A 14,958-nucleotide genomic window follows, 5' to 3' on the forward strand; every position below is an offset into this window, starting at 1 on the left:
GCATCATTGTCACAGGCATTTTGATAAAAGCAAGCCCTGCTCAGTCCTTCACAAGAAAACCAGCTTTACTCGTATGAGTGAATCACACAGCTGTGTCCATACCCACAAACTAACCAAATCCAGCATGTAGGCTGAAGAACTGCTCACATTTATCCACACTGTCTAATTGCTAACAGACCCAATGGCATGGTTCTTGGCCTGTGGCAGTCAGCTCTTTCAAACAGGATCCAAGGCGTTCAGTTCAGGGGCTAGCATGACCATGGCTGTTCCCAAAAGACGTTATAATGAGATCACCCAATGCGGGGGGTGGGACAGGGAGGGAGGAAGGCAAAATAATGTAGCCATAGAGATGTGAACCATGCTGTGCCGCTTGTCTCCTCAGCCTGAGAAAGAAAATGGGTTATGTCCCATTTTATTTACTGAATAGACATAGACTAACCAACTTCCCTCTAGCATATTGTGAGCTTTACTCCTGCCGGTAAACATAAGGCTTCTCTTTCTCTTCTCCTTGTCCTTCCTAGTAAAATGAATCTGCTTTACTTTAATAGATAAAACCCAAATGCTTCATGATTGTGTCTTTGGAAGTTCTGAATCTACCAGTCCTGAACAAAAGATTATGAAACAGAACTTAGGTGAAACTCTGTATTTGGCACTTCCTATTGCTAACCTAGGTAATTTCTAAATTAGTCTGTAGGATTTTCAGATCATGTCTCCAAATTTCTGTTCTAGGTTCAAATTGTTCATAAATGCCTTTTGGTCTCAGTTAGTTCATAGCAAAATGAGAAATCATCTTCAAATTTCTGTTTGATTATGGGAGTAAGTCCATGGATGTAAAGAAAAGAAAAGTAAAAAAAAAAAAAAAAAAAGAATTTTAACTGTGAGAATTTTGAGAATTTGAACTGTGGCAGCTTGAAAACCACAAAATTCCCTGATCAGAAGAGTACCGAATTGATTAAGTGGTTTAAAAGCTGAGCTTAAAAGGGATTTAGGAGACAGAGTGCATAATGAGATATAGAAAAGCAGTTTTATGATTTTATTCAGAAAAATAGGCTTGGTATATTGTTATCATTTCAGAAGTGTACCTATTAAATATTAACTGCAAACAGTTTTTTATCATATCTGATAATCTATATAAACACAGTAATGGGAAAAATAATTTCCAGGATGATTTTAGAATTACTGAATTATTTACTCCTCTGTACCATAGCTCCTTTTGGTCTATAGTAAAAAATAAAATAAAAAAATCTGAGTTTTTATCTGCGGTTATAAAGGACAGATTAATATATTCTGAAATCATACCGTTATAAAAACTGAAGTTGCATGATCTGATGAGATCAACTTTTGACTCAAGTTTGTTTAACTAATGGTGGAAAAAGATGCAGTCTTGCACACTTTTACATGATTGTGGTAAAATGATGGGATTCACTTTGTTAATTAATAGTCAAGTAAAGTAACTAGGTAGCTCCCTTGATATCTGATAAGGAGAAATACATATCTCCAAGACAGTTAATTTCCTCCTAAACAGAATAATGAAGAGATGCACATAGATGGTTATTGGTAGCTTTCCCATTACAGCAGCACAGAATTTAAGAAAAATAATTTATCTGTCAAAATAAATGCATATTCATCCACTCAGAACTTCTTGCAGAGGGGTTGTAGTTTCTCAAAGTCTTACAGGCCTACTACACATATTGCCTACACGTGTATGTAGCAGTCTAAACAGTAAGTGTGATTTCATGCTTAGTAACTGCTTTGAATTAACTTCTCTCTGGTTGTTTACATTTCTATAGTACTCATAACATGACACATCCAAAGGAAGAGTCTAATTTAATCTTGCTTTATTTTATTCCAATAGCAAAATGAAGAAATAAGATAGGAAAAAATGCAACTGAGATCTGTAAACAGAGTAGCCTATTTGTGGATAGTTTGTCAGTTGTTTTCCTCACAACTCTCTTGAGTGCCTTTATCCCCTCATCTGTAGCAGTCAGAATGCTTCTGTTCATCTTGATCTTTATACACTTTTTCTGACAGAGAGAAGTGCAAAATAAAAAACAAAGTAATTATATAATTAGGCTATATTGTAGAATATCCCGAGTTGGAAGGGATCCACAAGGATCATTGAGTCCGACTCCTGGACTATATATTATTATAATATATTATTATATAATATTTCCTTAAGTACTTCTTCCTCTATTTTCTGTACCATTCTTTCTGTTGTCTACTATTTTTTCTGATTAGGAGTTGGATTTAGTTTTTTTTTTCTCTTTGATATCCTTCAAAGGATTGTGGGATAAGTCAGGATGCAAAGGCCTTCATGAGGTCTCTCATCCAATGTCCTTCTCAAAGCAGGGTCAGGACTAAGATCAAACTGGGTTGCTCAGGACTTTAACTAGTCTGGTCTTGAAAACCTCGAAGGGTGCAGACTACAGCCTCTCTGGGCAGCCTTTGCCACTTGCTGTCTGTCTGTCCTTACAACTTACATTCTAAACTTTTTAACTTTAATAAGGATATTGCTCTACTCTACTCTATTTATACTGTAAATAAATGATAAAAAGAATGAAAGTGTGTGTGTTTTCTCCCCCAAGACTAGTTCCAGAGAATGCGGAATACAGAGATTGAGCTACCCATTACCAGCACACGGTATTGTCCTGACAGAACTAACACAGCTCTGGACTTTCGCTTATTAGTGAAAATCAGGGCTCTTACATTTAAGAACAGTTTCAAGACAGTATCTGACCTGTCTGGCAGAGCAGGATGGGGACCATCTTTAGTTCTTCTCCATCATAAGGCTGTGAGTTTTCTAGAATAACTTTATTTTCACTAGTCCCAATGAAAAACAGAAAGTATGACAGCTTTTTTTTTTCTTTTTTTTTTCTTCCTGATTGTTCTATTGTTTTTCTATTGATTTGATTGTTATGTTTCTATAGGAAGAGAACAAATGGATCTCCCTTGTAAGGAGGCAAGATTGTCTCTTCCCTAGGGAAAGGTTTGGGGGAAGGAAGGAGACCTAGGACCCAGGAGCCTGTAGTGTACACAGAATCTGAGAGACTGCAGAGAAGCACAGAGAAGAAATAATCAGGCCTCAGTGGTTATTTCAGATGGAAAAAAACTTATTGGGATCAAAGATACTTGGCAGTTTGCTTCAACTCAGAAATCCACTTAGTTGGTTGAAACCAAACTTGGATGGAAGGACAAGCAAAGGGAGAGGTGCTTATATCCATTGTTTCTGATATAATTGTTCCAAGTTCTCATTAGTAAGTTTCCTACTTAAAGTAATTAAACCTGTCTTTTTTAGTTTAGAAACCTTTTGTCTTTTTTGGAGAGATGTCTATAAGGAAAAGGTATAGGCAGATTTCATCTCAGTCCTTTGGCTGACTCTGGGTTCTGTCACAGAAAATGTTAGCACAGAGCATTTTTTTTATTTATTTTTTTTTTTTGCTAAGATTGTCTTGTTTAATTTGACTTGCTGACTCATTTTTCCAGCTGGGCTGTCATTCTACTCAATTCCAGATGAGGCAATAGGAAAAAGAAAACTCTTTTGAATGTTCCACCCTCTTGCCAAACCAAGTAACAATTAAAAACTCCAATTTTCATTGCAGTTCTTTATCTCTGTTAATTATCCAAGGAACAGTAAATCAGATATATTGTCCTCTGCTTGTTGTCAATAATTTAAATTCTGAATTCTTTATAGATTAGTTGCAGATTTGACATGCTGCTTCTTTTCCCTAAATTACATATCATTTTGAAACTTCAGTCCAATGCAGTGTTTCATTTTTATATTTGAGATCAAATGCCAGACAGTGCAGTCTAATTGAGTCGTGTTTTATACACACACAAGCAAACCCACATGACTCTTTCTTACTTAATTAGTTACTTTTAATCTAAAAGAGACATCAGGTCACTTGCCTATCTAACTAGTGGTCTTTAGTGGGTTTTGTCTTTATTTCACCATAATTTTTAAGACTGCAATCTTAATTAAGTGTTTAGTGGACACTAAACTGGGAACAGTTGTGAGTCCAAAAGAAGACCAGAAAACAGGGGCCATGTGAGCTGAGAGATACTGATAGAAAACAACATTGTGATATTTAGCTTGGAAAAAAATGGGTGGTAATTAAATAGAAGCAGAAAGGTCTATTAGAAGGGTTATAGCTGGCAGTTTGTAAAAGAGGTGAAGAACAAATGGGGGATGGTAAATGTAACTTGATTTTACAATGTGATACAGTAATAAAAAAAAAATAGTAGTTGCAAATATATCAGTTGAAGTCATGTTCTCACTAGCAGTGTGGTCATTTTCAAGGTAATGGAAGGTATTTTTCATCTGTTTCTATCCGGATGAACTATGAGAACAATATTTTAGCATCACCTGTACAATTGTTCCCGTACCTGTCTGTGTAACTAAAACTCCACTTGGCTTGAATAGTTACTGAGAAATGCCTCTGTAAAGGGTGGTTTCATTAGAGCTTCAAATTATGTCTGCATTTAAAAAAAAAAATATATATATATGTCTGAGTAGTTGCTTTAGTTCTGCTAGAAGCAAAAGGTTTGTACAGATAAATAAAATCAAAACATTGCTAATTAAAATGTCATCTAGCACAATCCTTGGTTTGCCCTTCTTCCACATAGGGGTCATCTGTAATAAAGTTTTGCCAGTTGCTAGCTGCTGACTGATGATTTGGAGCTATTCTTACATCTCTCAGTTAATGTGTAAGCTCTGATTGTGTCACACTGTTTTTGTTGCTTATTGGAAAATCAAGATTTACGTAGTAAATAGCACATGCTAAATAAAGTGATGAAAAAATGTATAAATAACCACTTAAAATGTAGCAACAATCAGAGAGTAGTTTACAAGGAATATCTGCAACGTCATATTGTGAATACTGTATTTAAAGAAAACATTACCGTTTTACTCAGTCCCAGAGAAAGGAATTTGTATTCTGATTTCATATTGTGATGTGTTCTGTGGTAAAGTTAAAGGTCTATAAAGAAAGAGATGTCTGAAAAGGAAAAGGCCACCTGGTACTTGGACAATCCTTCAGATGGACATAATAATAGTGATCAGCTTATTAAAACTGTTGGGAAAATATTTTTCTTTACTTTTCCAGAAAATTTAATCTTCTGAGCAGAGTATTCAGCTGGAAACAAAGACACAGTATTTGTAGTTTTTCTACAGTAGTTTTTGTAGTTTTTGTCTTGTAGGATTTTTAATCTGTGTACAGAAATAATGTTAGTTTTTGTTAGTTTGTTTGCTTGTTTTATTTTTTTTCTCATTCAGATCACACAATTTTCATGGAAAATAATCTCAGCTGAAAACCCTGTTTTCTGTCCAAAACTTGGACAGCATTTTTTGTATTTCTCTGGAACTATGACTCCCCTGAGTTGCAGAGATAAATTGGAATTGCATTGGCTAAACAGAATAGAACTGAGATTATAAAACACACAGCTTTAATGAATATCAGGAGTTTAAAGTGAAATTTCAGGATCTTAATCTATCAAATGCTGTTGAACTAATTTAGTGGTTTTACAAGAAAAAGACTAAAAGTTTAAGCAAAACAAAAATGCTGTTCTACGTTGCTTTGAATTCTGCTACCCATGCATATGTTGATTTTAATTAATTGGAAATTCTAATGTCAACTGATTTAATAAAACCCAAAGAGTTATTATTAATGCCCTAGAAAAATATAAATGAAATTCAAATGGTTTATGGACAGTAATCAGTGTAAGAGATTTAAAGCATGAAAGATGTATGAAAACATTCTTCACGAGTTCTACTTGGTGGGCCCAAATATTTAATAGGAATTTGTAAAATATCATAATGCATCTATGTATTAATCTATGTGAATCTATTGTATTGATATTAAATTGGAACTTCACAGCTTTCTTTTTCTGTTCAAATATATCAAAAATCCAGCTATAATTAACTTGAGAGTAACAGCTAAGTAATTACATATACTTAAGTTATATTTGTTGTTGTTTTTTGATTTGGATAGGTACGTGTGTTCACATTTTCTGTTGGTCAGCATAATTATGATAAAGGACCTATACAGTGGATGGCCTGTGAAAATAAAGGTACTGTGTCTTTGAGACTGTTCTTTGCTAGAGCAATATCTTTAACATTTTTGAAAAAAATAAATTTTTTTTTTAGCTTTCTTGTATTTTTAATCAAAGTTACAAAAAGTTACTTGATGAAATAAATGCATATATACATGTGTATAGATAACATGTTTACATGTTTGACTATTTAAAAGTATGTTGTAAGAAGAATATGATACAATATTGCTTATAATAAAAATAAGATATTATGGATCAATTTTGAGCACTCCTATTGTAATAGACGTTTATGAAAAAAGATGGAATTGATGACAGATAAGAAAATTAAGCAAAGCTGTTTTATATTTAGGAGTTTGGACAAAGGGATTTTTTGTTTGGTTGGTTGGCTGGTTAGTGTTCTTTTTGTTTTTTCTCCAAAACTTACAAGGGATCATCTGACTTGCATTAATTTTCCTATCTTTTTTTTTTTTTTCTGAAAATTTCAGAATTATTTTTGTTGTAATTTCTTAGCTTCTTAGTGCATCTTTTTATTTTTACACCAGTTCCTTTATGTAGAATGAAACAAAAATAAAAAGGTAAATATAACAAAGTAAAATGCTTTCTTCTAGAATTTCTGCACAAAAAAAAAAAGTGGAGAGAAGCAATTAGAAAGAGTGTGAGAAAGAGGTGTCTCAAGCACCTCACAGTATAATTAGGGAATGAGAGACAAGAGGTAAATACAGATAAATAGAAAAGAGAGAAATTATAAAATAATATTGTTTTATATTTTAAATGGACCACCTTCCAAGCCTGATTGAAAATGTGAAAGTATTTGTTTAAAAATTCAATGAGAAGCAAGAGGTGAGAGACAGGCAGGAGACATTTCAGAGGGTCTTGAAAATGAAGACAGCCACGGAAGAAGAATATCCTGTAAGAAGAATATCCTATAAGAATAGGATAAACCAAAGGTAAGAGAAAGAGAAAGATACAGATGTAGAAAAAATGATACAGAAGAATCTATAGCCAGGGTGAACAGCATGTGTATCATAACCTCACCAATCCCTCTGTATGCTGACTTAAGTTATGCAAAAGATAGTACAACTTCAAGAGAAAATTTTGTACTGTGCAGAAGATCAACATTTGATTTTTGAACAAGGATTTTTAAAGTAATGTCTTTATATCTCAAAGTACTATGTAAACTCCATTGTGCTAAAACAAACCAACTGGCTTACAGAATAACCACCTCTGTCATATTACCAAGGGAAAATGATCATACTCATCTTTTCAAAATTGATACAATTCTTTGCACATCCAAAGAGGTAAATTTTTATTTAACTTGTCCTTAGTTAAAACTTCTAATTTATTATCAAGTCACACATTATTTAAGGCAAAGTAAGTGTCTAACCTCGGTACTCTGACCTCTCCAGTCCTGCTCCTTCTCTCCAGTTTGATTTACAAACTCATGCGGTCTGAAACTGGATTTCACATTCTGAATCAGGAGCTCAGTGTGCCTTTCTTTTCAGTCTTATTGATGCATATTGGCAATATTTTTAATTCCAACAAATAGGTGATAATATCAATGATGAATAAAGACATTCCTGATGTTTAGTTAGAAGAAATACCAGTTACAGGTTTTTTTTCTTTCCACAGAGTGCCTTATATTTTTATGTTGTGAACTTCACTATTGCCACAGACTGTAGTTTTACTTGCATTCCTGTGTGCGTTCAGCATATTCACTGTTGCTATCACAGTGTATTAAAATGACCATTAAATATGCTGGCACATCAGAATAACTCAGAGTACAGGAATACAAATTCAGTATATTATCTCAGTTTTAGAGATGACAGACAAGAGAAACACATAATACACTCTCACTACCTAAGAGTTAAACTAGCTTGGCCTGCATGGCATGGTGACCCATCATATGTGGCTACGTGTTGCGGTGGCATTGACAAAAAAAGGATTTCATCCATATATGATAGTTTCTATAAAATTTTAATTGCAAATTACAAGGAAAATTAAATTCCCTAAGGTGAGGGGGGTTAGAAATGTATCATAGTAAGGTAATGTTATTTCTGTTCTGAATTTTAGGTTATTATTATGAAATTCCATCCATTGGAGCCATAAGAATAAACACCCAGGTAAGCATGTTTGCAAAATGCAGAAACAGTTGTAACACAAAGTGGAGTAGTTTCTGTTCTAAAATATAAAGATACAATGCATTAAGAACAGAGAAAAAAATAAGGCTTTCATTTATACATGATTAATCTTTTAGAGTATTCTAATTTATGTTTTCCTTTTGTGTACTTGCAGTGAGCCAATTTCTAATGTGATCCCTATTACCCTGTCCACCTAGCCTACAGTGGCTTGCAAGCACGCTAGTCATGGTATCATCCTCTAAAGCTGGCTGGCCATGTCCACACAACCCTAGCGTTTGAAGTGATCTATAGCCTGCAGACCTTTTCTGCACAAGGGCTATACTTTGAGCTAAGTTTTCTTTCTGTACTTACATGGTCCCCCTTTGATCCTGAGACACGATAGCATTTTTTATAAAGTTCTGTAAAAATAGCAATTTCTTATAGCTTGTCTATAAGACTCCGCCTCATGCCAGGCATAACAGCATGAGCCTACAAGTTTGTATCGCTTGGAGAAAGCCATGGAACCATGTGAAGGCATAAACCTGCTAATGTGTCTGAACTCAGCTGGGCCGATACAGTGGCCTGATACAGTCCTGCTTATTCAAGAGGTTCCTGGGTTGGTCCAACCAGCCATAGCATTTACTTTTCAAAATTCAGGGACAACTTAGGAAACATGAGTGTAGATAACTAAGGGCACAGGACCCTGGAATTACATGATATGATCTAAATTGTCAGTGTAGATGAACAGATATTCATTTCTGTTGTCTGAAAGTTCATGTATTCATATGTTCAGAAAAGCAAAGAACTACCACAGCAGTTCTCTATCCTTCCAAGGCCAGGCATGACGTTTTTTTGGAAAAAAAAAAAAAAAAAGTAATTTTGGGGCTTGAATTAGAGTCCTTTGATGCTGTTAAACACTTCCAGATACTGTCTGGCAAGAAATATTCCTAAATGTTAAGACAAATTGGAAAGGTTGAAGACTGAAATGAGTTTGATGGCATTCACTTCCAAGCCAGACCAGAAGTCTTATATCTCATAAGATCACCAACTCTATCTGCACTCCAGAAGTAAGGGAAGGTAGGGACTATGCAGGTTTAAAAATCCGGAAGTTTTGTTGCAATAGGAGTTATGCAAGTTCTTGCTGTAGGATCCAGCTGTTACCACTCTCTCTTTGTGGCCCACTGTCTCTTCTGGGCTGAAGGCTCTGTGATCTACTTATAATTTCATTATGGCATTAGCAATTGATTTTTGAACAGAAATAATTTTAATTTTCACTTCATAGAAAGACAGCAGTGGATAAGGATCTGTAAGGTCCATGTGAATGAGCAACAGACACTGAAATACAGGAATTGCATTAGCGGTAGATACTGTAAACTGAAGACTGAATTGTTGGGTAGTAAATCACAAAGAAATACTTAAATCAAATTTCCATAGTAGTGGTGAATTTTGAATTTTTTAAATCTTTATCTTTTTTTTTTCCATAGCTTTTATTTTGATAGTGTTATTTGTTTTTCATTGCTGATTCTGGACTTTGATCAAATAACTACCCTCTGATGAGTTTATTACACTTTTTTTCGGCAGGAATATCTGGATGTTTTGGGAAGACCAATGGTTTTAGCTGGAGAGAAAGCCAAACAGGTCCAATGGACAAATGTCTATCTGGATGCTCTGGTATGACTGTTATTTATCTCTAGTAAAGTAAGATCTTGATCTATTCAGAAGAAAGGCATGGCAAATCAGTAAGTATAGGGCTCCATTTTCCACAGTCCCAATTTTCTCAGACTCAATGTTCTATAGTTTCAAACATAATATTCATTCATTTCCAGCATCTGAACACTTCAATAGAGCAATTTTCTAAACAGCTTATATCAACATGCTGGTCTTTGCATCTGGATTCTCATGACTGACCTCAACTTTAACAGAGAAGAACAATTAATCCTAATCACAGATCCTTAAGAGCAGGTCGTGGCTGTCCTCAAATTAACGAAAGAAAAGAAGCAAAAATTTTCCTGTGTTGTACCTGTGCAGCACTAGACATCATCAGTTGTGTTACTGGTGTGGAGTTGCTCTTTTATTATTATTATTAGCATTATTTTATTTTTCTAAGAATTCCAGACAGAATGAAACCTGTCAGTTTTACTGGGTATTTGTACAAATTTTGACCTTGGATTTTTAAAGCACTATAGTTAGTGTAATTACTTGCTTGCTTGCTCAAGGTAATGATTTCTTTAATTGGACAGTGTATATAATGGGGAAATAAACAAAAAGATATATGAAGCACTTTCCTTACTGCTAAATTTATCATTTTGGTCTTGTAAAACAAACATATTCAGGAAACTACAAACTGCAATGTATTATTAGCAGCAATCCAATCTGTTGCTCTAGATAACCTTCTTCTGAGTAACTCTAACTAGGCAAAAATTACTGTAAAATGGTCATCTGGAATCATGTATTTATCCAAGTTCACATAGTCATTTAATGTCATGTTAAAGTCCACTTCCTCCTGTCCGTCAGCATTATTGTAAAATTTTTATCAGCACATCATAGAACCAAGCGTGACACTGAGGAACCCATTTTTCTTTGGAATTTCAATGGCCAGAAGTTCATTAACCATGTTTTCTTGGTTACTGTTGAGGTACTTACTGGAAACATAAAGGATGTTATGACCAAAGTTCATACGTCTGTACACATCCTGTTGTAAAGTCACAGCTAAATTTGTAACTGGGGATAGAAAGAGATCTGTTTAATGAAGAGTGATACCTGCAGACATCTGTCACGTTGTTGAATGCTTTCAGTGTGTTCATTCAGCCTTTCCTTCAAGCTTTTCTGCATGTGTGTGTTTTCTAAGTGTCTTTGTATATATATATAATTATATGTATATTTGTGTGTTTGCATATGTATGTATTTATAAAAAGTAGGACATTTTAGTCATATATTTATTAGGTGAAGACCAACCCAAGCTAAATTGTTGAGGTAAAGGTTGAAATCTGTGGACTTTCTCATCACAGATGAGGGCACAGGTGTGTCTAATCCACTCCATTTTTTTCCACCCTCCCAGTAATTGATGTTAACTGAAACTGATTTGTAACACCGGTTCGTTATCTTAAGTTCCCTGAAGCAAGCTCCTGTAGGGCTTGTCCTTCTTGTATCTCATCACTTTGTGCTATTCTTCTTCTGTTACTGTGTCAGAAGAGGTGATTCCAGCAGCAGTTTTTTGGGGCAAAGATCACATGTGAATTCAGCCTGCTGGAGTGGTATACTTTTTGAAAATACTAATGTAAGGTTTAAATTCAAATCATGAAGTCCTAAAGAGGTACTCTAACTTGAGGCTGTCTTTCAAGACTGTCTCTAATAATTTGACATATTGTGGCAATTTGGACCTCTTTTCTCACCCTTCTGTGTCTGCTATACTTTTGCTCTGCCCTTGCTTTCTGCAAGATAATCACAGAATTTTCAGATCCTTTTAGATTTTCCAGTTATTCACAATTTATTCACAGTCATTGTCCTCTCTTACTGTACACTGGGAGAAGGGGGAGGGTGTTCCCCTCCCCCATACGTACCTCCCCTGTTTTATTATTTATCTCTTCAATGGTCCTACTAAAGAATATCCCCATATCTTTTCCTCTGATTCATCTCTAGTTCTCCTTCTCTTACTCTCTGAAAAAGTCTACTTCTTTTCACCTTGCTTGTTGTAACCTTACTAACACCAATCTCATCACCTTTCAATTTGATACAGAAAATTAAATTCATGAAAGATGCATTACAATTCAAAAAGATTCTAGTAGATAGAGCAAATGGAGAGTTGATTTCATCAAAGTGAGTTAAGAAAGTGTTCTAGCTTATTTTATTCTAATGAAGCAAAGAGAGGTCATGACTCCTCACTAAAAATACACAGAAGGAGGAAGTACCAGAGAAAGAAAATAAAATTTTAAATAAAAAATAAACAGTACAAAAATGATAGAAACCTATCTGTGAATAATTTAGGATGGAAAACCAATCCTTTCTGGTTATCTAAATGTATGATTTTCTGAATCCTGTATTTGGTATGGATTGTGACTGTTAAAGGAAAAGCAAATTTCTTATATCTTCCCAAATAAGTGCAAATTATTTGCCTCTGTACCAGAAGAGACTACGTGATCTTGTAGAACTGATGATAGTCATTGCAAGAAAGTAGTGATGATATGAAAACTTGTAGCATTACCTGGTGGATTTTTCTGTGTTGTTTTTGCCTGACTGTATTTGTTGACTACCTATTAACTATCTTTTAGTTTCGTCTGGCTTTTTTCCTTTTCCTTTTTTCTGCTATCCAAAGATCTTAGTATAGTGAGAACTGTAGCTATTAACTCATCTTCATAGCACTTAGGTTTTATTAAACTATTACATCCCAAATTGTTGCACACCATTTATTTTTAAAGAGCAACGTACTATTTTCATTCATACATGTTCACAAAAAATGCAATTTCAACTTTCTATGGATAAAATCAATGGAGTGTAACTACCATTCTTTTTTTTTTTCAAACTTAAAGTCAAGACTCTATTCTAGAATTTAGCTACTGTAATCTGTGGATTTTTCTAATGTATTATAGCTCAATATTTGTTATTTAATTAAAAAGTTTTTTTCTCCCATCTTCATGTGATTGTTTCATAGGAGCTGGGCCTTGTGATTACAGGAACTCTGCCTGTCTTCAATCTAACAAAGGAACAAAATGGGAAAATAGTAAGCTTTTTCTTAAAGTAAAACAAACATATTTCAGTTATTTGAATTCAATTTAATGCTTAAATACATTGAAAAAAAAAATGTGTATTTCCACAAAACTTTCTACAATTTAATTGTCTTCTACATCAGAAACTAATGTGTCATCTCTAGTTGCCTGATAACCTCCTGGGAACAAGAAAATGTAGATGACCCTTTTTGTAGTTCTGAGTTTCAGGGTATGACATTCCTTGATCTATCTCTGTGACCTGATGGCAGTGAAAATGAGCTAAGGGCTCAGTAGATTGGAAAATAGAAGATGATATAATTTAGGCCTTGCCAAGAAAGGAAGCCCAGATAATTTATAACAAATCAGTGAAGCTATGACGTTTCAGGGTAAAAGGCAAAGATGTAGAGACTTTAAATGAATTGGTTGTAATGATAATACAAAATAGGACTGTGTATACATATTAAAATCTAAGTACTAAATACATTTCCCTACTCCTATTACTGTCTGATAAGGAATCAGTTTATGTCCTCTTTCCAAAATCAGAATGCTTCTTTTTAAATATCAGATTTAGAATATGCTTTTTGGTACATGGTAAAATACTACACATTTGATATGATACTTATGTTCATTCAGATCAGAATATATAGAGGTTTAGCCAATATATTCTTTTGTTTAGATTCTCTGAGATTACATACATTCTGAATGAATAAATACAAATTTGATCACTACCATTTCTTTCATTTATTTTCATAATAGCACTCTTAGTTTCCAATTAAAAACAAGCAAACAAAGAGTTTTCACAGTCTTATCTACAGGATAATGTGTGGAAATCACTAAGTCTAATTGCAAAGCTAAAGACTAACGATTATCAAAAGATGTCTTTCTGAGAAGTAAAACAGCCTTGGTCTTGTACAGAAGATGGGGACCTAGAGGGAAAAAAAAATCTCTTTGTCTTATGTCTCTACTTGAATGTTAAGAGACAGACAGCAAAATACATCTTCCGACACATATTTCAAATTTATATAAAAAACATGAATGATTGAGGTGATACTATGCAAATGACTTGCTCACTGTTCTGTAGTAGAAAAACAAGTTACAAGTGAAGTAAATGTATGCTCAGAGTCCTTGATTTCAAATGCTGATGATTGTTATAGTCACTTACTTGCTTTTGGTTTTATTCATCATTGTACCATAGCCAAAAGAGGTTAATTGTTAGTTGCCCAACCTGAGGATGTATTAGTAGCTCTATATGGTTTATACCAGTTGGACAAAGAGCATATTTCACCTCTTTTGTTCTTGCATTTATTGTTCGTTCATCCAGAAAAGCATCTGTATTCATCTTCATAAACCATTTTCCTATTCTATACTAACTTCTGAGTATTATTTTGAATCACTTTTGTTATTATTTGAAGTATTTAAAATAGGCACATAAGTGAATAAGCAACTTTTCAAGTAGTATTGTCAAACAAGAGATGAAGGCAAAATTAAAATTCAATGTCTTGCAGTTATTCTGCATTGCAAATATGTCAAACATATCCTAACATTTTGGAATCTTACCAGAATCAGCTGATTCTTGGAGTAATGGGGGTTGATGTCTCTCTGGAGGACATAAAAAAACTGACACCTCGCTTTACGGTGAGTTGCTTGTGTTGGTGTTTTTTTTTTTATGCACAATTAATGTACAGTTTCTTTGCGTGCTCTTTCATAAGTCATACAGCAATGACTGGATGTGAGTTAAAATACCACCAGGCTTCTTTTCATATATTCTTTTCCATTGTTGTAGATTTTCTGACAGTTTTCTCTCCAGCCGTTTCTGTGCTTCTGTATGAATTGTCCATCAGTATGCATCCATAAAAGCCAAGTTTTACATTGGGTGGCATATTCCAAGTATTTATTATTCTGTAGCCTTAGGCTGCTGTCCAGTCAAGTGTTTGGTTCTTATCACAGTGCAAAATGAACAATTACTAAAGGTAGTAATTATACTTAGCATTTATATAGGACAGTTTCTTATAGAAAAATTCTTAAATATACATATCTGTACACTACCCAGTATGACTGATTTATATATTTAGACATCTAGTTAGAGAATT

General features: G+C 34.1%; 1 protein-coding gene across 14 annotated transcripts in view; it reads left to right on the top strand.

Moving 5' to 3' along the window:
• The window catches only part of CACNA2D1 (calcium voltage-gated channel auxiliary subunit alpha2delta 1), a 407,082-nt gene that overhangs the window by 342,684 nt on the left and 49,440 nt on the right, over nucleotides 1–14,958 (top strand). For all 14 annotated transcript variants that reach the window (XR_013952784.1, XM_080597562.1, XM_080597555.1 and 11 more), the window contains 5 exons: nucleotides 5,988–6,066; nucleotides 8,119–8,168; nucleotides 9,747–9,836; nucleotides 12,814–12,882; nucleotides 14,429–14,503. Coding sequence is in view for 13 of the 14 variants with exons in the window: in XM_080597562.1 (XP_080453688.1) it covers nucleotides 5,988–6,066; nucleotides 8,119–8,168; nucleotides 9,747–9,836; nucleotides 12,814–12,882; nucleotides 14,429–14,503 (363 nt within the window). In the remaining variant the exon portion in view is untranslated. The remainder of the gene's footprint in view (nucleotides 1–5,987; nucleotides 6,067–8,118; nucleotides 8,169–9,746; nucleotides 9,837–12,813; nucleotides 12,883–14,428; nucleotides 14,504–14,958) is intronic.

The sequence above is a fragment of the Anser brachyrhynchus genome (assembly GCF_964034855.1).
Source record: "Anser brachyrhynchus genome assembly, chromosome: 1".
Lineage (NCBI taxonomy): Eukaryota > Metazoa > Chordata > Aves > Anseriformes > Anatidae > Anser > Anser brachyrhynchus.